The sequence below is a fragment of the Saimiri boliviensis genome, chromosome 3, assembly GCF_048565385.1.
Source record: "Saimiri boliviensis isolate mSaiBol1 chromosome 3, mSaiBol1.pri, whole genome shotgun sequence".
NCBI classification, from domain to species: Eukaryota; Metazoa; Chordata; class Mammalia; order Primates; family Cebidae; genus Saimiri; species Saimiri boliviensis.
Window position 1 is genome coordinate 47811623 of NC_133451.1, and position 25025 is coordinate 47836647.

Below are 25025 nucleotides of genomic sequence, written 5' to 3' on the forward strand. Positions count from 1 at the left end.
AATTTACCACATTTGCATGACTAAGTAGAAACCAGTTAATATATGACCATCAAAATATTAACAGCAAGCAATTTACAGAATTTTTATTGTAAACAGAAGTTCATAACTAGTTATTACAAACTGAATTAACTGAAACTCAAGTTAGCAACCTGAAACACATTTATAGGCTTATTTTTGTATGGCATAATTGGCCATCTTTGCCCCCTTCATACAACACTTTCAGCATTTCAATGGTCTCTTCTTTGTCAAGTTTAGCACCGTGACGTTCTCATTCCCTTAAAAAAAAAACTCATTCAAAACTAGGTAGAACTTCCACCTTTCATCATCAAAACTATCACACAAAATTTATTTTGCTTTTTTACAATGCAAAAAAACACAAATAAGTTTATTTTAAAATATTATAGGCAGTTCCTGTTTTGTGTTGTTTTACATTTTTCCCGTCTGCCCATTAGTCCCTAATAAATCTTGCGTTGATTTCATTTACCCCCTTGTCATTGCAGCCTGCCTCTAAAACACTGTGGGAATTGGAACTAGCATGTACCTGCGCCCCCTCCTGGGGTCCAGTCTTTGTCTCCCACCTCCCCCGTGGCTATTGCTCCTCATCTCCGTGCTCAGTGCAGGGATGAGTGTACAGCAGGAAGAGGCAAAGTCAGCATTTCAGTTTATAGAAAAATACCAGCTGGTAGAGAGAATGAGTTGTTGAAGGTTTACTGTGAATAAAAACAAGCCATAAGTAAAACAAAGAATTTGTTCCTGTTCTGCTTTCCAATAGATTTTCCAAGTCTACGTTTCAGGGAAAAAGCCAGGACTACCTGTAAAGTATCCTAAAATACTATTCCTGATAACAAGCAGTTCTAGAAAAACATCAGAATAGCCTCTCATGTCAAAAGCACTTAATGCAGATGTATCAAAAACACAAGTATTTCTCAAAAAAGAGTAAAAATAGATTATTTCATGAACTCCATTTAATAAATAATACTATGTAATATAGTGTTTTCTGGTTTTTGTAAAAATATTTACTTAAACTTTTAAAACAAATCTAAGTAGAGCAGACAAGTAATTAATACGCAATTTAATTTACTGAGCATCTGAATGAAAATTCTGGCAATTGTTTTTCTGAATACAATTCAGATATTAAATGATATTGAATATATTCAAATGAGTTCAAATATCACTGCAACTCCACTCAGAGGTTATAAATCTCATTCTTTCAGTTAAAAACTGTGCTCTGTGTTAGGTAGTAAGTCAATCCAATTTCAGTATAATTTAGTGACCTCATAATCTCTAAGGTATTTGACTTTTCTACCAGAGAGAAATGTGACAATACTGAGTACAAATTGTTTTTTGTATTGGTTTTTTTATGTACACAATTCAAAGTGACCCTGACAGAATGCTGTTACACTTGAATGCAGGGATGGGCCCATGTCTCATCTCTACTGCCTATTGTACAGCAAACTCCTTTGAGGGCCCTGTCCCTGATTCTGAGTCTTAATAATACCACAGAGTTCTTTTCCAATCAAATATATTAAAAAATCAACTGGCTTGAGGGTTATCAATAATTACAGTGGGATAGTAATATTAGGAGCAGAGATAAATTACTTTCCTTACCTAAAAATTATGTGTATTATTTCCTGCATCTGCACTCTTTAGTCCAGTGCTTCCAGACTTATTTTCAAGGCATGGTATACTTAACCAGGCCATTCCCGGCCCGTAAGACTTGTTTGGGTCTACGGCCTCCCCACTTTCCACTGTGTTGCCCTGAGGGCTAAGGGTATAAATATCTTGGCAACTGTGTTATGCATTGTTACTCTAGTATGCCAAGGTCCGTTGGTTGGGAAACTGAGGTAACTCACAAGTAGGTAAATTTGACCTCTCCATGGTATAATATTTTGGAATTGGCTCAACATAGTTTAAAATCTGACAGTGATTGATCCTTTTTGGGTCTGGCATGAGACTTACTTTCCTTTTAACTAGAGTAAACATATCTGTTTTGTTTGATTCTCATTTTCTTGGGTAAGTTTAAATTAATCTTTCCATCCTTCTGGAGTTTGAAATAATTAAAAAGTCAGCGCACATAGTGAAAACGACATGGCATTTGGAATCAAGCACATCCAGGTTTGAATCACGCCTGAATTCCAATTCCAACTCTGCTACTTACTATGTGGTGTTGGGCAAATTTCTTAACTTCTCTGATCTTCAGTTTCTGAATGGGTAAAGTTTGGATAATACCCCCTACTTGCAGGGTTGTGGTGAGAATTAGGGATATTAAACGTGCAATGCCTAGTGCAATGCCTAGGATGTAGAAAATGCTCAGTAAAGATAGCTATCATTATTATTTGAAAGTTAAAGCTGAGATGGTATTTTAATTTCTATCACATTGTGAACACGATGTTTATCATTATTGCAAATAAGCATTCTATTAGGAAATATTTTCTTCCTGGTGCAAAATTAAGGGACCACTGTTTTTATCTTGCATATGTAAAGTTCTTCAGTGACTTCACTTGCATGTGAGAATACGACTCAAGCTTAATACACCAGAAATCTGCATGTTTCCTTGCAGAAGCCAAAAGGCAGAGCATAAAACATCAAATATCTTATGTGGGTCTATCCCCATTAGAGTTACCACAGTTTACTTACAGTGAGTCTAAACAGCTGCTTCAGCCCTTTGTCTATTAGAAAAGGGTTAGTGGAATTTTAAAAACACTTCTTTAAACATTAATTTTGATTTTATTCACTTCTCATAATTATTTTAGAGAACAGTAAATATGAAAATTAGTGCAACTTAATAAAATGTAGTAGAATGTAGGCTCTCAGAGATTTTAACGATGTAGATCATATAGCAGATACAGTAGTGCTCTGTCGTTAAAATAATTATGAGTTATCACACACTCTGTAAAAACAATGATTTGCATGCATAAAAAAGTCAAGTCAAGATATAAACATGTTGATGACCTCTGGGGTTCTTCTAATGAGTGTTTCCACAGGGGTTGTCTGAGATTTGGCAGCCCATGTTCTGGCTGGTTACTTGCACCTTGAAGAGTGTCCCATCAGCACACATGCAGAGCTTGTAGCGCACCCAGTCACCACTACCCAACTGGTCTCCACTGGAGGAACTGGGTAGGCGGGTGGTGCTGACCATCACAGATCCATTTAGGATGATACTGTTTTCCTATTAGGAGAATAGTAGTATATGATTTATTTGCCTCCCAGAATGGTAAGGAACAAAGTCAATAAACAAAACTTACTGAAATATCAATGAGAAAAGAAGGCAGTAAGAAAGAGTAAAGTCACGACCAAAACAACAGCAACAACAACAAAAACCAAACTCGGTAACAAGAGTCAACGAGTGATTTCGTTGCTTCATACATCTGTAATGTACATAAATAAACCTGCAACATAATTTCTCTATTAATTAAAATTACATCAAAATTCCCAAGTGCATGATAAAATGGATGTTAAGTTTCAGATCATTTTCATTTGTTAAGTCCTAAGAGAACTATAACGAAGTTACTGATTGATAAGTTTGTGATCATGAGTACAAAGAGACTTTTCCTCCTAGAGGGAATTAATTTTAATTTCCAATGTTTTTGCAACACTGTGAATGAACCATATAATTTGAAGACCCAGCACTCAAAGGAAACCGTCTGGAGGTTCTTCACGCCCAGTGTTAAAGAAACACTTTTGTATTGTAGTTCCTTAAAATCCTTCTTTTTAGGGACTCTAAGGCCTCTCTTTTCCATGCGTTCTCCCTTTCCTCCTTTCTTCCTTTTATTCACTCAACAAATAATTACTGAGTGCCCGCTATATGCCAGACACTATTCTAGGTGCTGGGGAATACAACAGTAAACAAAATAGGCAAAGCCCAAGTTCTTACTGAGTTGATGCTTTAATGGGGTAAGGGCAGACAATAAAAAAAGAGCAGTAAATCACATGACTTCAGGTGGGATGAATGCTATGGGGGGAAAATAAAGCAGGGTAAGTAGACAGAGCATGAGCAAGTGGGGACTGCGTTTTACACAGGGTGCTCAGGAAGGACCACATGCAGTCTGATAAGGTCACATTCCAACAAAAACTAGAGGAAGTGGGGGAGGAAGCTGGGTAGGTAACTGGGGAAAGGTACTCCAGGCAGAGGTAACAGTGCCTGCAAAGGCCCCGAGGTGAAGATGTGCCTGGGTTCCAGGGACAGCTACGAGGCCAGTATGCATGAAACACGGAGGGTGAGGGGAGCAACTAATAGGAGATGAGTCAAAGAAATAACTGGGGATCAGACATGTAAGCAGGGAATGGACTTTAGGTTTTATTCCGAATTATACAGGAAGTCATTTGGAGGATTCTGAACAGAGAAATGACATGATCTTTTTAAAATGACCACTCTGGCTGCTGGGTAGAGAACAGATTATGGGAGTGAATGTTTGGAAGCAAGAAGGTCAGCCAGGAGGCTGCTCCAACCATCCAGGCAGGAAATGATGGCAGTTTACGCCAGGGTGGTGATGGTGGAGGTGGTGAGAAACAGCCAGACTCTGTATTTTCTGAAGGTGAGCCAGAAGGCTTTGCTATGGACTGATGGGTGTCATTTAATGGCACAGGAATACTGAAGGAAATGCATGCTGTGCTCGCTTCGGCAGCACATATACTAAAATTGGAAATGCATGCTTGTGGGGAAGAGAGGATATCAAGATTTTCAACTTGCTAACTTTGAGATGTCTAACAGGTATCAAAATGGAGAGGGTAAGCAGGCAGCTGGATGTGCGAGTCTTAATTCAGAGGCACAATTCCAAATTTGGAAGGCATCAGCTTACAGGGGGTATCTGAAGCAAAGAGAGAAAACTGGTTATAAATAATGGAGATGGCTAATTGATTATGCAGTGGTAGTATATGGAATAGACCTTAATTCGTGACTAGTTTTCCAATTTTGTTCCAATGCTGCCATCTTGTGGTCATTTAATTTTACTTTCTTTAAATTGTTAAACAGCTTTTTCAAAACAGCAGTTTAATTAATAAAATTATTTCTAATGATTGGCTTATATACTTTAGAACTAACCACTGATATTACCTAAGTTATAAAGCTAATTATCATTTTAATGCTAGGTTCTTTTCCTATAACAGTGGAGAAACTGATATGTATATACGTCTATTTCAAAGTATTTAAATATTTGTCATATTCACTACAAGGTAGAATGGGACCAGAAGTGGCAGGTAGAAAAAAATAAAAGGTTTGGTAACTTGCTAATGGTCTCTATACAAATCTCTTGCTTCTGTGACTTTCCAGTGCTGAGGACAGCAGTCACAGTGGCTACTCTCCGACAGTGTTCTTAGAAGAATGGCTTCTTACACCACAATATACGTACACGTTAACTCGGCAGCAACTGAGTTCCTGGCAAGAATCACATTTTATGTTCATCTTTACTTTTTAGAGATGGAATTATGTGTTGTAGGGGAAACTGCTTGTAAAAGTGAAACAACTACTTTTAAAAAGTTTTTTTCCCTCCAAGAACTATGAAATTGCAATTTTTTAAATAAGAAAGAACGGTAAGTCCTTACGTTTAAGTTCACTTGTCATGTAATACTTGGTAAGACAAATTTCATTACCTTTAGTTAAATGGCATATTGTAGATACACAAAGGCATTTTGAATAAGTATACTTTGACCAGAATTGTGAGTCATTAAAAAGTTTTTGGAATTATGGCACATGAAATACCATACCTGTTAAAGCTCAGATGTCATCTGTTAAGCACAGAAAATTCACTTTTGACAGCCACAATAAAGACAAAAAAACCTTTTTCCTTTACAATTAATAATAGATTAAAAATACATTTTAACAAAAATGTCTAAGTAAAATAATTTTATACATTTGCTAATTGGTTTTTTTTCACATCACTTGATATAAAACCCAGGAAGGGATTAAAGATTTAATTTAAAAATCTTTAATTAAAACAACAACTTTGTTCATCACATGTACCCCAAAACCTAAAATGCAATAAAAAAAAAAAAAAAAAACAACAACTTTAAGGCATGAATATTTACTTTGATCTTCCAGAATTCTCTTTTAGGAGGTTTCTTTTTGTGCCTTCTAAAGTAATCCAAGTGATCACTATCACAAAAAAAAAAAAAAAAAAAAAAAGAAAGAGAAACAGAAAATACAGACTAATAGAAATAAAAATAGAACAAATCATCTGTTATTTTGCTATCCATAGCTAAATATTGTTGACATTTTTGACATACCCTGCCAGGTTTTTATAAATATAAACATGCATATGTTATGAAAAATAAAAATAATGTATTTCATAAATTGTTTTGTAACTTTCTTTTACTTCGCAACCCACTTTGAACATCTTTCCATGTCAAAAAATAGAAAATTATATCATCTTCAATAATTGTATAATATTCTACATATGGATTTATGTATCCAAGAACCTAGTAATTCTCTTATGCTCTTAAAGGAATACTCACGGCCTTTAACTCCATGTTACCACCCATGTGAAATTCAATGGTTTTGCCCATAATGAATACTCCTTCATTTCCACGCACAATAGCACGCCCATCAACTTTTATATTTAAATCACTGGTAGCGTTGCTGGTAATCTGAAAATTTAAAAAACAAGTACTAAAAAGAGTTTCTAAATCAATGTGAGATATCAGAGATAGAGAAATAGGAGTTTCAGTCATGAGATATGAAACTCAAATGTTTTTATTAATGTTTTAGAGATGTGGAAATTGAGATAAAGAAAGGTGACGTGATACTGATCACAGGAGCTAGTTAATGACAAATCTGGAATTAATCCTTTCCAGTGTTCTGGAATATATTCCTTCATACTACTTTAAAATGGTCCAACCCTCCTCCCTCTTTATAACTGTAGAGAATAACTCTCCCATTAGCAAAGCAAAGCCAATCAATCATACCCTTTCAGTAGATGCTTTTTGAACATTCAAACTTTTCACTCCGCTTGGCAAATGAAACTCATGAGTTTCGTAGTCTGTGCTGAATAAGATATTTTGAGTCCTCGGGTCGAAAAACTGCATGCCGATGTCACTTGTAATAGAAGTTTTGTTGTTTTCTACACTGAGCTTTGTTGTCCCTTGCTGAAAAACAATCTTTAAAAAAAAAAAAACAAAACAGTTTATTGTGAATATATTTTCAAGGAAGACTGCAAACAAAATTCTTGAACATTGTATTTTAAAAATTACAAAAATTACAGAAATTTAAAAACCACAATAATAGACTAACTTCAAATACTTTTAATTGTGTCTGTCCTCCCTCTACCCACATGGAAGAAGGGTTCTTTAGAAAGAAGGCTTATATGTTTATCGCTTATTTGCTCTGCATAAATAAGGAGTCATGAGAAATATGGCCCAAGGCCTAAGACAGGCAGAGATGGTGGTAAGAATACCTCCTTGAGGTTTTATTCAGTTGAAAACTATATTTGGCATGAGATGCCAAGATTGGCATATTCTCTTCCAGAGTCCCAAAACTACAGAGTATATTCACCTGGGAAAGTGCTTTAATGGCTTCCTCATATGGAGGAGAAAAGAGTAACCTGTATTCTCATTCTAATTACATCTGTCATAGAAGATGCTACTATTGAACAAAATCTCAAATATGAAGAAAGCATCTAATTTCAACAGATTATAAAAGCAATAATATTACTAAATATTGATATTTATGAATATTTTCTAAACTGTATTCACTATATTCATACATTTATAGATATATTATAAATATACTAATTTTTCTAAGGAAAATACCTCTTTACAATAATCAACTCTAGGTTTTTGCAAAGAATTTTCCTCTAATGCCCCTCTGCTGTTTGCATTTCTTTCAGTGAATGTGGCGACTTACAGGCTGATTGTTGCCAGTGATGACCAAATTTTCATTTCGCCTTCCTCCTACTGTGCTTTTATACAGAGGATGGATAACTCCCATGTCAGATACTTGCTTAAATCGAAGCAGGCCACTTTCATGGAACTCCATGCTATCACAGCCATTTGGGCCAATGCGAATCACGGCCCAAATAACAAGTGTTATCTGAAAAAGAACACGGGTCCACTGTTGGTAGGAGCATACATTTAGTGTAATTGGAAAGCAAATAGAAAATATTATCACCAAAATGTTAAAGATCTCCTAAAATGTTTAATCGGTGACATAAACATATCAATTTGTTTTCCACTTAGAAACAAAACCAATTTTATTTTTATTAAGGTGTTACATGCAAATAGCTAAAAGCCAAAATGTGCTAAAAGGTCTATAATTTAAAAAGAGCACTTTCTTATTTTTCTACCCTATCCACATCTCATTCCTAGGAACAACCACTTTCTACAAATTTAGCTATCTCATTTAGAATTTATGTCCTTATTTCTAAATATATGTATACTGTTATTTCTTCATTTATCAATTTTAGGCTTTATCTATCAATTTCCTATTTTGGCAGATGAGAAATTTAGCTCATTTAAATCTCTTTTCTTTTCCAACTCCAATCTCAAGTTTTAGTTAAATCCCAGGTTGATTATTTTCAGTATTACAACCACGTAAATATTGTTCCTTACTAAACCAAATACTGTCCTATAGTGGTAGTTTCTTTCCTGTACCTTGTCTCTCAGAGCTTAACCCTTCTTTCATTTCCTTAGTTTCTTTAAAAATCTAATTAATCTCAAATCCTACAATATTTTTGTAAAATCTTTCAATACAATTTTCTGTAGGTCCAAGCCTCTCAGATAACATATTAGTTCTATTTTTCTCTCTCAGGAAATCTTTCTGGAACCCCTATCTTTCTGGACTGGGCTGTGTGGGCTGGACTGGTCTGTATGGACCCCCTGCACAGTTGTAATCATAAACTTTCCCCACTTTCGTGTTGAATTTCCTTTTGTCTTTCTCCTGTGCTGGACACCCAGTTTCCTATATCTGCGTCCTGCTTTTGGTAGAGCACATCCTCCAGCGGCTTCCTTAGAAGCAATGGATGAGAAGCAAAATTTTTTGGAAAGTGCGCATGGGAAAAATACATCTTTATAATGCTTCACATTTCATTGCTAGACTGGGTAGGTATACAATTCTAGATTTAAAATTCTTTTCTTTCTGGATTTTGAAAGCCATTGCTTTATTGCCTTCCAGGTCCCAATGCTGCTTTTAGGAGATCCTATGCCATTCTAATTGTGTATTCTTTATGAAAAGAATAAAGCTCGTTCTTTGCTCCCCTCTGGAAGGTATTAGGATCTTATCTTTATTACTGGTTTCCTAAATGTCATAATGGCCTTGTTGAGTCTTTTTTTATGCATTACGCAGGACCCAGAATGGTAGTTTTCAATCTGTTCTAGAATATTTTCCTTATTTATGTATTTGATCACCCCCTACCCCACCAGTGCTTTCTGTGCTCTTTCTGAAACTCCTATAAACAGCATGTCAGTCTCCTGCATCGATTCCTTAATTTTGTTGAACTTTCTCAAAGAGTTCTTTTTATCTTCTAATATCTTCTATTTGTTCTGTCTGTCTACCTACCTACCTACCTACCTACCTACCTACCTACCTATCCATCTACCCACCCACCCATTCATCTGTGTGCGCGCGTGCGTGCATTTCTATGAGTTCTTAATTGCTCTTTTTTTTTTTTTTTTTTTTTTTTTTTTTTTTTTTTTTGGTAGAGACAGGGTCTTACTTTATCAGGCATGAGCCACTGTGTCTGGCTTGCTCCTTTTAAATGGCATATTATTCTTGTTTCATTGATGCAGTATATTCTTATTTCTCTGAATACCGAATTCAGGTTTTTGGGTAGTTTATGTGGCATTTTCTCTATTCCATGAGTTTCTATTTTCTCCACGGTTTAGGTGTTTCAGACTCTATCATTTTTCAATTCTTGGCACTTTCCTCAAAAGTCTATTGATCCCTGGCTCAGTTTCATACTTAGCCATGAATACACAGAAAATTCTCTGAGAGGTGGGGCTTGTGACTGACAGGTGTCACAAGAGGGAGATTAGATGGCTTTTTCACTGGGACTTGCCAAATGACAGTATCTTCAGATCTTTTTTCTACATGCATCAGGAATCCCAGAGAAGGCTCTTCTGTCTCTTGCCTGGCTGCCAGGGAGCTGGAGGTGGAGGATGAGGATAAGAGAGTGTGGGAAAGGGAGTCTCAGGACTGAGACTTGCCTGTTTCAGTATAGAAACCCAACCCCTACCCACCAGTATCTTCAGGCAGAAAGAATCCTCTCTGGTCCAGTGTGTTCAGAGACTCACTAGTTTTGTATGGCGTTAGGAGGGGTAGTTGTTTAACTGCTGGTTGGAAGGGAGAGTAGGCCTAGGGATCTCACTGCCTCTTATACAGATTTTTTTAAACGACTTCTCTGTTTTCAGTTGCTGCCTTACTCCTGCTTTTCAAGGTACTGGAGCTAATTCCCAAGGCCTTTTAGGGTTCTATAAGGTACTTCCACCAACATCCCCTCCCCAACAAGCAGGTCCTCTTCTCTCAGAGTCAATCAACAACCTGCCATTGTTCTTCCTACTTTGTGTCTTCATATACTATGCTGCAGGATTTCAGTTGCTTCCCTCTTTCTTCAAAGATATTTCTGTTTCTTAAGATTTCTTTGGAATGAGGTTTTGAGAGAAGAAGATAAAATGTCTTTATGCTGCCATCTTGACCAGAAGTCTCCAATAAAATAAATTTATAAAATAAAATCCATTCAGAATTTGTGCTCCCAGTAAAAATTTGAGGTACCTACAATGAAATATGTAGGAACAGGTCTTTCTGATTTGAGAGAAGAATTAGACAGAAGTGCTTTTGACATACATAAATACAAAAAGACTGCCTTGCATGCATTAGAAGTAGGAAACAACGCAAAAAGAATCACTTTAAAACTGCTGCAGACCGTGTTCATGATCAGTCTTAAGTATACCGATAATCATTCCCTCTGAAAATATCTGTCCACACACATGCCAGAGAGTTTCAGATAGTCATAACTTCAGATTAAAAGTATTTCTTCATTAAAAAGCACTGTCTTTGGAAAAGGCATCCTATCAGGTCCTCAGTACCTTAGTGTGAATCAGCCTACCAGATCCTTGCATCCTTTGACAGCAGGGATTTAGGACTATACGATATAACCCTGTACTGCCATCAAAGGGTTTGCCATTTTAAAATCCAGCTGAAGAGGAAACATTAAATGTAGGAAAAGCTAAATGAAAACATAAAGGATTATATTTTTAAGGAGACGTGAAAGCAATAAAATTGTCTTGGCAGAGCTCTTGTCTATAGAGTGAATCCTATCCTTGTTAAAAGTCTCATGCTCTACCGACTGAGCTAGCTGGCAGCCTCACAGTTCTACCCTTGTTAAATATTAAGTCCGTTAAAGGGATAAATCCATGCATATATTTTTTAAATGAAATTAATATATGAAAATATTTGCATGCTAGGTTTTTATACAGAAAGTATTCATTAAAATTCAGTAAGAGACAAAACATGTATAGAAAAGGAGAAAATAAAGTCTATGATTACACTATAAAGCAGATGAAAAATTCCCCATGGCAATTAAAAGGAGTGTTCTGTACAATATACTCACAATTAAATTGATGACAGCCAGGATAAACAAGAGGATAATCACACAGATGGCTAAATTGCCCTTTCGTCCTCTCAACCCTGTTTTGTGGAGACGATCTTCATCAATCGGAATGTATCCAGCTTTAAAGTTACTGTTGTGCTCCTTATTGACATTCCTTCTCTCAACAGCCTTCTCACGCATGGACTTCTTTACAGGACCATTGGAACTTTGCTAAACATGACATACAACATCATGGTACAGTTATACCCTCTCTTTTTGATGCATGTATCTATTAGGTGCCAATTCATACCTAGAGCAAGCTGAATTAGTTACTGGCACAGTTTCCACGAATAAACTGCAAGTCACATTGAGTTGCAGCTCCAAGTAAGGGCATAACTGTGTTAGAGGGAGAATATAGAAGAAACTTCAAGGCGACTCGTGGATATTTTTCCTCTCTGCTTTCAATAGTCCCACTGTCAAAGTATGCAGCTCGCTTCTGAGCAGAGCTGTCATACATATCTTAGGGGGGTAACTTTGTTTTTATTAATAATGCATTTTTTTACATATACAATTGGCCCTCCATATCTGTGGGATCCATATCCATGGATTTAACCACTGTGGATCAAAAATATTTGGAAAAAAGGTGAATGGTTACATCTGTACTGAACATGTACAGACTTTTTTCTTGTCATTGTTTCCTAAACAATACAGTATAACAATTACATTACATTTAGTGTGATCAGTAATCTGGAGATGAATTTAAAGTACACAGGAAGATGTGCAGAGGTTACATGCAAAAATGATACCGCTTTATATAAGAGACTTGAGCATCAGTGGATTTGGCTATCCTTTGGGGATCCTGAGATCAATCCCCCACAGACACTGAGGGGCAACTGTATATATTTTCATTTATATGAAAATAGGACTGGAAAGGCTGACACAGTTTGTTATTTATAATTTCACTGACTAGAGCTTACATTACCCTAGATCAGCAGTTTTCAAACGCAGGGTGGGGAGTCCTGGAAGTGTTCCATGAACCCTTTCTGGGATCTGTATTTTCAAAATAACACTGAGATATTGTTTGCTATTTTCACTTTCCAAGGCCCATGAATGTATAGGCTACATGACCAATGTGATGACATCATCACTTAATGGAATGTGTATTTGTATAGCCTTATGTCTTAAAAATTTCTCCGTTTTAACTTCTCCTACAGTAAATATCAATAAATATAATCCACATAAACCAAAGCTTTTTGGAAACCTCCATAATTTTTAAGAATGTAAAGAAAACCTGAGACCAAAATGATTTGAGAACCTCTGACCTAGACTATGGTTGAATGACATTTTGAGTAATAATCTTGCATATCAAGAACACAAAAGGAATGGGCAGAAATGGATACTGTCCTACTTATTGCTTAGAGCTCTGAGAAAATTCAGTTGTTGAATGGGCATGTATTAAAAGCACTTTATGCTTAAACCCGAATACCAGAGATAGGAACACAAAAGAACTATAGGAAAGGGTCCTTATCTTCTACGTATTAACAGAGATGATGTTGTGTACATGTTAACATAAAATAGTTAGCAATGCAATAAATCACACTGTGTGTTCAGGTGCCAAAATAAATAGGCAATACAGGCTGCAGAGTTCAAATGACCTGGAGTTGTGAGGGAAATGGGGAGGAGTAGATGCGTCAGATATGGCAAGGCAGGGAAGAGGAAGTTGGAAAAGTAGGGCCACATTGTGAAAGTTCTTGGACAGCAGGATACAAATTCTAGTCTTTATGCTGTGCTTAACTAGGAGTCACTGGAGGTCTTTGAGCACAAAGGACCAATATTTCAGAATGTTAAATGTGTGGGCATTTAGGAGAGAGAGGAAAGAAGAGCACCAGTAAGTAAGCTGCTGGGGATGCTGTAGTAACGGAGGTTTGAGGTAAGAGGACCCACACTAAGGTGGAGTCAAAAAGGACAGATGAATACTTTAAGAGAACACCTGACCGACTTTGTAGTCAGGTTCCAAAACAGAACCTCAGCATGGGCTTCTGACAACCCTGACAAATGGGCAACTTAAAAGTCTTAGCCAGAGTTTGAATACAGGTCCACAGAAAAAAGAGAAAGGACAAAATTCACCCCTCCGGAGATGTATTCTTTACCTTTCTCTGCCAATCCATGCACATTACTGTCTTCATCTTGACGCACTTAACACTTACTGAATAGTTACTATAAGCCAGGTGCTCCAAACTACCAGGATGAACATAGTGTCCACTCTCAAGAAGCTGAATTCTAGGCCAGTCAGGTAGACAGACAAGGTCACTAACAGTTCATACAGCATGTCAAGTGCTGCAGTGGAGCAATGCATACCATGTGGAAAGGGTACAGAAGAGGAATGCATCTTCACCTAGCAGGCAAGGGCATCAGGGAAGGTTTCTAAGAAGAGCTGAGTTGAGTTGACTCTTGAAGGATGGACAGGAGTTAACCAGGCAAAAGAGCTGAGAAGGCCATTCTTGTCAGAGGAAAAAGCATGGAGACTTTGAGAGCAAATCATCTCTGGGAGAACTAATTTTGGTCACTTTATGTGGATGGTGAGAAGGCTGGGAATAGGGATGAAGCAAGAAATACAGTGAGAGATGTGCTTAGGGGCCGGTAAGTGACATAAATACCACGACAAGAACAATGGATCTTATTCTGAAGGCAAAGGGGAACTACTGATCAGTTAAAGTAGGTTTCTGATACAATCAGATTTGTTCTGCAGCAAAATCACCCAAAAAGACATGAACTGGAACTGAAGAGCCTAGAGATGAAGATTCCAGAGTGGGTTTCTGTAAGAGTCCCAATGCAGTATTTGGTTTTCTGTCCTTGTGTCAGTTTGCTGAGAATGACGGTTTCCAGCTTCATCCATGTCCCTGCAAAGGACATGAACTCATCCTTTTTTATGGCTGCATAGTATTCCATGGTGTGTGAGTGCCACATTTTCTTTATCCAGTCTATCATAACAATCCCGACCAATCTGCACATGTACCCCAGAACTTAAAAGTATAATAAAAAAATAATAAAAATACATACATACAGAAAAAAAAAAAAGAGTCCCAGTGAGGTTTGACTTTGAAGTGGAAGACTGGGGAAAGGTGTTAAAGAGGTAGAACTGTTAGGATCTGTTGATTATTTGGATATGAGTGTGGCACAAAGGGGTCAAAGATCACTCCCAAATAGGACTGAGTATATAATTTGTGGGACCCAGGGGAAAAAGAAAATTTGGGTCTCACTGTTTAAATATCGAGCCCATGAAAGCAGAACATTAAACCAAGTGCAGGTCTTTCTCAGCTCCCTTAAACTGGCCTTGGTCCTCAGTTTCTGGCTAGGTTAACCAAGTGAATAGATAGTTGTAGCCTTTTGAACAGGAAATATGACGGAGTCCAGTTTTGAACATTTTTGAGTTTGAGATCCCTATGGATAATTCAGTAAAGTTCAGGGCTGAGGCATAATGCGTAAATTGGAATGGCTCAGACTGCCCCACTTATGTGTAAAGCAAAAATAGAACCAGATGGAAAAAGAATCATCTGAAACAGAAGCTGATAATTTAGGCGGGAAATGAGGAAAGCCAAGGAACAATTTAAATCTCAACAACTCCCAAGAAGTTTTGTCTTCTTCCAGTTTCACTCATTTCTCTACGTTTTATTTTACCGTTACAAATCTGCAGCTTGCCTATTGTATTTAGCTGATTTCTCTGCATGTATTTGGCCGTTCAACTTTAAGCTACTTGAAGGCAGATTTTATACCTTTTATTTTTAGAATGAGCCCTCCAGTGACATATATACCTAATAGGTCTCTAAAAAGTTAATTATCTAGGAAAACAGTTCCAAAGATCAAATACTGTTAAAAACTTGACTCCTTTTTTTCCCAACGTTTTAGAATGAGACTTTGTCAAGAGAAACTACTCTAATAGTTTAAAGGAAAACAATAGTTAAGGGGGAAAGTGACTGAAAAATTATCTGTATTATAATAAATCACCCTAGCGATTATGTGTATGTATATATTAACACATATATACATGTGTACACACCCATATGCATGTTCATGTGTGCATACGCATAGCTAGATTTTGGGACGGAACAGGGAGCCTTTTAAACCACTCTAAGTTACAAGTTTAAATGCAGGTTAGGAAATCTTGGATAAATCATTTTTAAAAGTGGACAGGAGATAGTTTTAGACTGCTGACTAAATCTTCAAAAACCAAAGCGGGAAGGGAAATCTGGGATGTCTGCATATTGGAGATGGCAGAAACAAAAAGTGGCTGCAAGCTGACACCCGGGCAACAGCTGACCGCCTCTTGGCCGGTGTCAGGGGAGCCTCCTGGCTGGAGCTGAGGTTATTTTTATCTGAATCTCTGCTGGAGGCTGCAGAGGGTCGGTCCCTGGCACGGCCCAGCGCAGGCTCCAGGCTGGCTCGACCGCCTCCCAGGCTCTCTAGACCGAGACCCTTCCTCACCCTAGCTAGGGGGCAGTCATGCCAGGCCGGGATGAGGCCGCCGCAGGCTCCGGGTCCCCAGCCCGTGCCGGCATCCTCGGCGGCGGACAGCTCCTCCCGCCCCGCCCCGATCAGCCACGACGAGCCCAGACCCTGCGGCCCGCGCGCCCCGCACCCCCGGCCGGCAGGACCCGGCCTCCCGCGCTCCTTCTGCCCGCGGCCGCGGCGGGGCTCACAGACCTGCTCGGCCGCCGCCGCCGCCGCCGCCGCCGCCATCTTCCCGCGCCCGCCGCCGCCGCCGCCGCCGCCGTCGCGCTCCCCGCCCGGCCGTGCCCGCCCCGCCGCGACCGCACCCCGCGCGCCTGCGCCTGCGCCCTGGCGGGGTCTGGGGGGACCCGCCGTGCACACCCTCCCCTTCCCAGCCTGCACCCCAGACGACCCGCACCCTAGACGACCGGCACCCCGGGCCTGAGGGCTCAGGCTTCGCCGCGGCCCCTGAACCTAGGACCGTGGCCTCAGGCGCGTGGCATCGCGCAGGGGCCGGAAGGGGCCTATGGGGACTCCGCGCTGCCTCGCGCCGCCTGCGGATTCCTCGGAAAGGGCACCCTCAAAAACCGAGGACGCTTCTCCCCTTCCACTCCGTTCCCCATCGCCGAAAGGTCGGTGCCATCTCGTGCTGCGACGCCCTCCTTGCTTCTCGGGCCAAGGTCTCCGTGGCCAGGGTGGGAGGGGCCGGTATCAAGACCACACGTGGACGCAGACCCGCGTGGTGACTGCGTGGGCGGAAGTGAACAAATGGTCACTTGGCGGCTGGAGGCTTGGAGACGGAGGGTCCTCAAGGAGGGCTTTGAATCACTTCAGGCTGCTTAAATTTGGAGGCCTATGAAGTCTGCTGTTTTTTTCTATGATACTGGGGATGGATTTTTTCCATTTAGTATTGGACATAGCGTTACCATATATATCCTTGGAAACCTAACTGAACGGACATTTACTGCACACCGGGAAGCCACTCAAATCTGCGAGTTGCTTGAGTACACATTCATTGTTCCCCGTTGTAGATATAATCCAATAATCATTTTAGCTGGGAAAAAAAAAATGCAGTGAAATCAGTAACAACCAAGGTGCAGAAACTGCTCCTCATGTAGCCGAATGACGTCTAGTAAGCACCTTTAGGCCCTAGTACTGTCTAACTCAGCAGGAAGCACCAAAGAGACCAGCTGGTGAAGGCTTCCTTTCTCTTGGAATTAGGTCAGTTTTGCTTTTTGATGATCTGAGCTGTTATTTCGCGGCTCTGTCTACTTTTACATCAGAAGATTGCTGTGAAGTTTAAATTAGATAATCTGTCATAGTAAATTCTGTAAATCTTTTCCCCTCTTTCCCTAACTTTGCTAATGTCAGCACCTAGATGGTCATCAGTCTGTCTGCATTTCTTTTTTTCCCAAATGCTGGAACCACTTGACTCATATCTCTAGACACTCCTCTCTGAGTCTCTGGGACAAACCTGCATTTTAGGCAGGGAAACTGTAAGTTAACGCCCAATGATGCAGGAGTCAGCAGTAAGGCTCTCTGTTAATATTCTTCCTGTGGCTTCATTGTTCAATTTGCACATGGGCTTTGGACTGATCTGAGTTCTTGTCTACTAATTCTTAATTCCTAAGCTTTGCCTTTTTCTCTCTGCTGGGAAAGTTTTCTTCCCTGGCACACACACTCTTACTTGTCCTTCAAGAATCTGTTCAAACATATTTTCTCTAAAGGCTTCAGAAGCTCCCACAGATATGTTCCCTAACTCTATATCTAGCCTTTTGTAGCACTTCACATTGCATTGTATTTTTATCTTGTCTACCTGCTGACTTCAAAAGATGGTGTGTTCTATCTGGAAAGTAGGTGTCTGACTCATCGTTTTATCTCCAATGTCTAGCACAGTAATGAAACTTAATAAATATCTTAGAAATCTGCTCAGTATCCAAGTTTCTAACCCCCAACTTGCTTTGCCAACCAACCTCCCACTTAGGTGGTGAGATACCTGATAGCTAATCTTCTTGAAACCAAATGCCCCTTTGGCTATCTGAACATCACCTTCTCTTAGATTCCCTCCTCATCACTGATGTTCATCTCTGACAGGACATCCCACTATTCTTTTTTTATTTGAGACGGAGTTTCGCTCTTGTTACCCAGGCTGGAGTGCAATGGCACGATCTCGGCTCACCGCAACCTCCACCTCCTGGGTTCAGGCAATTCTCCTGCCTCAACCTCCTGAGTAGCTGGGATTACAGGCACACGCCACCATGCCCAGCTAATTTTTTGTATTTTTAGTAGAGACGGGGTTTCACCATGTTGACCAGGATGGTCTCGATTTCTTGACCTTTTGATCCACCCGCCTCGGCCTCCCAAAGTGCTGGGATTACAGGCTTGAGCCACTGCGCCTGGCCTCATCCCGCTATTCTTAATGCCAATTTCTATTCTCTCTCTCTCTCTCTCTCTCTCTCTCTCTCTCTTTTTGAGATGGAGTCTTGCTCTGTCACCAGGCTGGAGTGCAGTGGCGTGATCTCACCTCGCTGCAACCTCCACATTTCCGGGTTTAAGCGATTCTCCTGCCTCAGTCTCCTCAGTAGCTGGGACTACAGCCATGCACCACCACGCCCAGCTAATTTTTGTATTTTTAGTAGAGATGGGCTTTTACCATGTTGGCCAGGATGGTCTCAATCTCTTGACCTCATGATCTGCCTGCCTCGGCCTCCCAAAGTGTTGGGATTACAGGTGTGAGCCACTGCGCCCAGCCTCTATTCTCTTTTAAAGAGATCCAGTTAACTCACATGACCACATTTTAATGTGGATCATTTTCAAATGTACTATTGTCACCTTTTTTTTTCCTCTGAAATAATGATTTTTAAAGTCAACTGTATGCTTGGCAATGCCTCTTTTACAAATGAAGAAATCAAGGCTTGTAGAGGTTAAATGGCTGACCATATTTTCAACTATTAAAGTGCCAGTATTGAATCTAAGTCCGTAAGTGCCCTTTCTGCCATACACCACGGCCTTTAATTTTGTACTTTCTTTTGCCTGTTGCATGATATCAGCATTTGGAAGCACAAAACAGAGCTCCCCAGGGCTGGAGTTCAAGTCAGATTATGAAGACACTTATCCCTTTGTTCACTTTGCAGTGGTTTGAATAGTGCCCTGCAAAAAGGCATATCCAAGTCCTAACCTCCAGAATCTGTGAATGTGGTGTTACTTTGAAACAGGATCTTTGCAGATTGTTATAGACTGAATGTTTGTGTCTCCCTGAATATATCGCATATCGAAATCCTAGCCCCCAATATGATATGAGGAGGTAGGGCCTTTAAAAGCTGACTTAGTCCATTTTGTGCTTCTATACAGACCACCTGAGAGTGGGTAATTTACAAAGAACAAAAATCTATTTTCTCACAGTTCCGGAGGCTGAGAAGTCTAAGCACGTTCAGTTGTCTGATGAGGGTCTGGTCTCTGCTTCTGGGATGTTACCTTGAACCCTTTGTCATCCAGAGAGGAGGAATGCCATGTCCTCACATGGCAGAAGGCAGGTAATGGGCGAAAAGAGACAAAACTCCATCAAGCCCTTTTGTAGTAGCATGAATCTATTCATGAGGACTAAGCCCTCACGACCTAAACACCTCTCAAAAGGCCCCAACTTCCAATGCTGTTGCATTGGAGATTAAATTTCCAAACGTGAATTTTTGGGGACACATTCACGTCATAGAAGGAAGTCATAGATGATTAGATATGTTCTCATGAATGGGATCAGTGCCCTTATAAAATTGATCCAAGAGAGTTAGCTTGTCCCTTCCACCATGTGAGGACACAGTGACATCTGTGAATCAGGAAACGGGCATTCACCAGACACTAAATCTCTAAGCATGTTGATCTTGGACGTCCCAACCTCCAAAACTGTGAGAAATAAAGCTCTCTTGTTTATAAGCCGCCTAGTCCATATTCTGTTATAGCAGCCCAAATGGACTAAGACAGATGTTATTAAGGATCTGAGATCACCCTGAATTTAGGATGAGCCCTTATCCTTACAGGAGGACAGGACAGTGGTTTGAATAGCACCCTGCAAAAAGGCATATCCAAGTCCTAACCACCAATATCTGTGAATGTGGTGTTACTTTGAATCAGGCTCTTTGCAGATTGTTATAGACTGAATGTTTGTATCTCCCTGAATATTTCTTATGAATATCCCCTGAAATATTCATATTTTATATGAATATCCCCTGAAATATTCATATTTTATATGAATATTTCAATTTTTTCTATTGAGTTAAAATATTACTAGCATTTAAGTATCTCTGACATTGGTATCTAATGCCCACCATACAGTACCCCATAGAAGGGTATTAGACTAACCCTCATCTCTGTGTCTTCTAAGTGCTCTTTCTGGGTCCAGTTCTGCCCGTTCCATACACACAAAGATGATATGAACATAGAAGCAGAGATTGGAGTTAAGTTTTTCTATTGGGTAAAAAATATTGCTAGCATTTAAGTATCTCTGACATCGGTATCTAACACTCACCGTACAAGTATTCCAGAGAAGGGCACTAGACTAATCATCTCTGTGTCTTCTAAGTGCTCTTTCTGGGTCCAGTTCTGCCCCTTCCATATTTAACCTCTGTGACCTCTAAAGTGATGCAAAAGAGACGCAATCATGCAGTTTTTTTGTTTACAGCCTTTTGCTGCTTCCCTACTGCCTATGAAATAAAGATCAATTCCTTTAGCCTGATATATAAGACTCATCATAGTTGGAACCAGGACTGTCTTTGCAGTCTTGTCTCTGATTCCCTGACTACTCTGTAGTCACATTGGACTACTATTTGTCATTTTCTGCCCCTCCATTCAATTTCATACCTCTGCTGTGATTCCTCCTGTTTCCATTTGTTCTTCTCTTCCTGGTAAACACGCATCGTTCCAAAACAGCCTCTAAATATCACCTTATTCTATGACTTTTCCTGATGCTTTTTCAGAAGGATGGGAAATGAGGCAAAGGAGGAGTCATTGCCTCAGCAGAACTTTATATCTACTCTAACTGATCACATTGAACTATGGTTGCTGTTTCTCTCATTTAAATAGATTATGAGATCCTAGGGAGCAGACACTGAGCTTAATTTTGCCCATACTTAAGGCAGATGGTGTCTCACACTAGAAATTCAGTAAATGTTTATTAAAAGTGCTGAAAAGGCTCTATTTCAACATCACTCATCCTAGGGACTGTCTCATGCTATCCCATATCCCTCACCTGACATGCTTAAGGACATCTTGCAAGGTAGACCATACTCACTGTGCCTCTGCAATAGCTTAATGTGTCCTGAGCTTACTCCTCCCATGGGGCTTTTCACAGAACGATGACCTAGCCATTGCATTTAGCTAGCAGAGCTGAAAAGATGGAGGGTGAGGATGGCTTCTCTTCTGAAAAACCTGTGATGGAAACCTGGGTTGCGATAGGAAGAATAGTTCGTAGCTCTCCAAAATCACACTACATTTACCTTTTTTTCTTCTTCTTCTAATCTGTATTCGTTGCAAATGTTCTATAGTTTATTTAGGTGCTAGGTTATACACTTGTGATATATTTAAAATTTCCTCTTGTTTTTATAGTTTAATCAGTAGTGCACATGAAATAATTGTACAAAAAATTTCTGAACTGCTGCTCTGAGTGGGGAGTGCTCGTTGGCATGACACAGGAAACAACATTCTTGCTTCTGTCAGTGGGGAAACCTGCCTCCAGCTGAGTTCCCAGTAAATTCTTTTGTTCTCCATTGGGTGATTTTTAGAAAATTATTTCCCTTTCCCTTAATGTGGCAGAGAAAAGGACAAAACGAAACTCCTGAAAGGAGGACACAGAGAACTCGGGTTAGAAAACACTTAAGTGGACAAAGAAGTGTTTTGCTACCTACAAGAACAAAGTGCCTCTGAGCACGAAGAGCCTAAGCAATACCTCAGATGAACATTGTATTTCAACTCAACATTATGCAAGTGGGTCAGCAAAGACTAAAAGATTTTCTGCAAGCAGTAATACAGGCCCTGATCCAAAGACACAAGATCCAGACACAGACAGCAGAAAGACAAGAATAGCATGGGTCAGCTGGGAAAGGATGAGGAGTGCTTAAAAGAGCATCCAAGCCAAACACAGGGTGTTCTTACAGGCCCCTTGGCTAAGGGTTAGCAACTGTCCTTAGTGAAGAAGACTTGAAATTAAGATGAGAATCTCACTGCATAATATAATCTCCTGTAATTTATTGCATATATTTATGTTTGGTGAAGTGTGAACTAAATATACATAGCTCTCACTTCAGGCAGTGGATTCAGTTAATCTTTTGTTGGGTTCTTAAAATCCCCAATTAAAAATCTTTCCAGCTGACTGACATAGGTAAAAATCCAGAGTAGACAAAATTAAAACTTATTCCAAGGCCAGGCACATTGGCTTACACCTGTAATCCCAGCACCTTGGGAGACCGAGGCGGGCAGATCACCTGAGGTTGGAAGTTTGAGACCAGCCTGATCAACATGGAGAAACCCCATCTCTACTGAAAATACAAACTTAGCTGGGTGTGGTGGTGCATACCTGTAATCCCAGCTACTCCGGAGGCTGAGGCAGGAGAATCGCTTGAACCTGGGAGGTGGACATTACAGTGAGCTGAGATCATGCCATTTTACTCCAGCCTGGGCAACAAGAGTGAAACTCTGGCTCCCCCCATCGAAAAATAAACAAAAACAAAAAACCTATTCCATCTAGATGTTTGACACATTACCCTTTCTAGAACAAATCACTCCTGTCTGGGTGGTAGAATTATGACACCATAAGAACCACCGATTGGTTGTTAAAATTGCGTTCTAGCTCAATGGATTATGACATCAGATACAAAGCAGCAAATCATGTCCTTTCCTTTCCTATTCTGTTTCCTGTTCCTTCCTCCCTTCCTCCTCCTGTTCCCCAACTTGTCTCTTCTTTCTTACGTGCCAGTTGCTGTGCTGAGGATATGAAGCTAAATAAGCCTCTCTCTTTTTCTTCATGAAGCTCACAAGCTTATATAGGAAGCGAATAAATATAGTATAGTGTGATAATTGCAAGAATATTAACACATCCAAAAGTTAAAGAGAGAAAGCATAAAGAAGAAAGTGATGAGCTCTGAGAGGTTGAGGTAATTAGGAAAAGTTTATCAGTTTGAGCTGGGTTTAATTTGTTAAAAGTGCAGCTGTAGAGAAATTCCTTGTTTATTGACTGGAGGTTAGAAATAGTAGTCATTCTAGCAAGCTTGCAGAATAAATTGTACTAAAAAATGGTGAGAACTTTTGGTGATTGGCTAATGTGCTCAGAATCAACACTTGACATAAAGCGAACTGTGAACCAAAAATTGAAACAAAGGGCAAGATTTGCTCAACCCTGAACCTAATCAGTATGGTAAAACAGTATTAAAGAATGTCAGAACTGAAGGAGATCTTGAAGCTCATCTAGTACCTATTACTCATTTTATAGATTAAAAAAATGTCTGAGTGATTTAAGATTTATATAAAGTCATAAGACTTCACTAACTGGCAGAGTGCGAGATAAAGCAACAGTGGTTGTGTTTTTGAGTTTACTGTTCTTTCAACTTCTCCCAAAATTGATTAATTGGTAATGTCCTAAAATAATCAAATTGGGGCAAAATTTGAGCATCAAAATATTCCCCAAAGAGAATCATTACTTATCTTGTATTTTCTTTCATATGTGAAAAAAAGGCGGCTTATCAACTTTTACTTATTTATTTGTTTGAGAGAGAGTCACACTCTGTTGCCCAGGCTGGAGTGCAGTGGTTCCATCTTGGCTTCCTGCAACCTCTGCCTCTTGGGTTCAAGTGATTTTCATACCTCAGCCTCTCGAGTAGCTGGGACTACCGATATGCACCACCTAACTTTTGTATTTTTAGTAGAGATGGCTTTTTGCCATGTTGGCCAGGCTGGTCTCAAACTCCTGGCCTCAAGTGATCTGCCCACATTGGTCTTTCAAAGTGCTGAGATTACAGGTATGAGCCACCATTCCCGGCCAAGGCTTAACAACTTTTAATATAGAATCTCAACCAATAGAGTACATGCTTGTAATTTGAAACACATGGACTCTTTAATCAGCAGTATAAACTATTTGCACTCCAGGCTTTTGCTCTCTCTTAAATTGATTGCTATTTAGCACCCATCAAAAGCTCTGCAGAGGGGACCATCATTAGAGTACTTATGAAGACATCCACTTATTCCAACAGATATGCAAGTTCTAAGCTTCTGTCAGATAACATCACCTGAGAACTAGAAATGGGGTGTCAGTTACTTGGCCTGCTCTTTGATGAGCTGTTCTAGCGTTACTCCTTCAGCATTGATCAAAGGTGGCGTCACAAAACAATAATATCAAGATTTTTTCCTATATATTTTTTAAAAAGGTTTATTAAGACATCTTTCCTCTATGTTGTCCAATACTCTTTGGAAATGAGCAAACACATTTTAGATTGGTACCAAGAAAATGTGTTTTCATTGAAAGAGCTAGTATGTGTACTTTAAACATCAAATAATCATTATCATAAAACTCATTTTCCTTTCTTCTTTGGCTTCCACTAAGCCCAGAAAGAAATGTAAAATGAGGCTGTTAGTACATGGGCATACATTTTGGACATATTTGCTTTTTCCTCTAAAAAATATTACTAATCTGACAGTATTTTCATGTCTCTTACTATAAGCCATCTCAGATACTTTTTTGGAAGTAACAGGGTGGGAAGGGTAAATAATGAATAAACATGTGAAACGTTTTCTTTAGTTTGATCATCAAGAGGAAGATCTATGCTTCTTACAATAAACACATGTTCCTGCTCTATGCAACACATCTCTTGAATTCTAGGGAAGCCAAGCTGTACATGAAATGACTGCAGATCCTAAAGGTCTTGAATCTGATCATGGAGCTGGGGCATATGCAGAGATAAATAATATCAGGTAGCATATGCTAAAGTGATTTTAAAGATCCATACCATCTTAAGACACTGTGTCTATTAAATGAGCAATACA

General features: G+C 39.5%; 1 protein-coding gene across 1 annotated transcript; it reads right to left on the minus strand.

The window, feature by feature from the left end:
- Positions 1-57: 57 nt before the first annotated feature.
- Positions 58-16312, minus strand: SGCB (sarcoglycan beta). Its single transcript, XM_039468165.2, has 6 exons — positions 16218-16312; positions 11538-11747; positions 7838-8023; positions 6901-7092; positions 6451-6582; positions 58-3169 (listed from the first exon to the last, which is right to left on the minus strand). Exons 1-6 carry the CDS (start codon positions 16251-16253, stop codon positions 2966-2968), a joined length of 960 nt encoding a protein of 319 aa, XP_039324099.1. The 5' UTR covers positions 16254-16312; the 3' UTR covers positions 58-2965.
- Between the last annotated feature and the right edge of the window lie 8713 nt (positions 16313-25025).

Coding starts and splice junctions, on each gene's coding strand:
- SGCB (XM_039468165.2), bottom strand. CDS start 16,253: ATGGCGGCGGCGGCGGCGGCGGCGGCGGCCGAGCAG. Junction 6,583..6,900: donor AAAAAGCATCTACTGAAAGG/GTATGATTGATT, acceptor TTAAATTTTCAG/ATTACCAGCAACGCTACCAG. Junction 3,170..6,450: donor GTAACATGGAGTTAAAGGCC/GTGAGTATTCCT, acceptor TTCTCCTAATAG/GAAAACAGTATCATCCTAAA.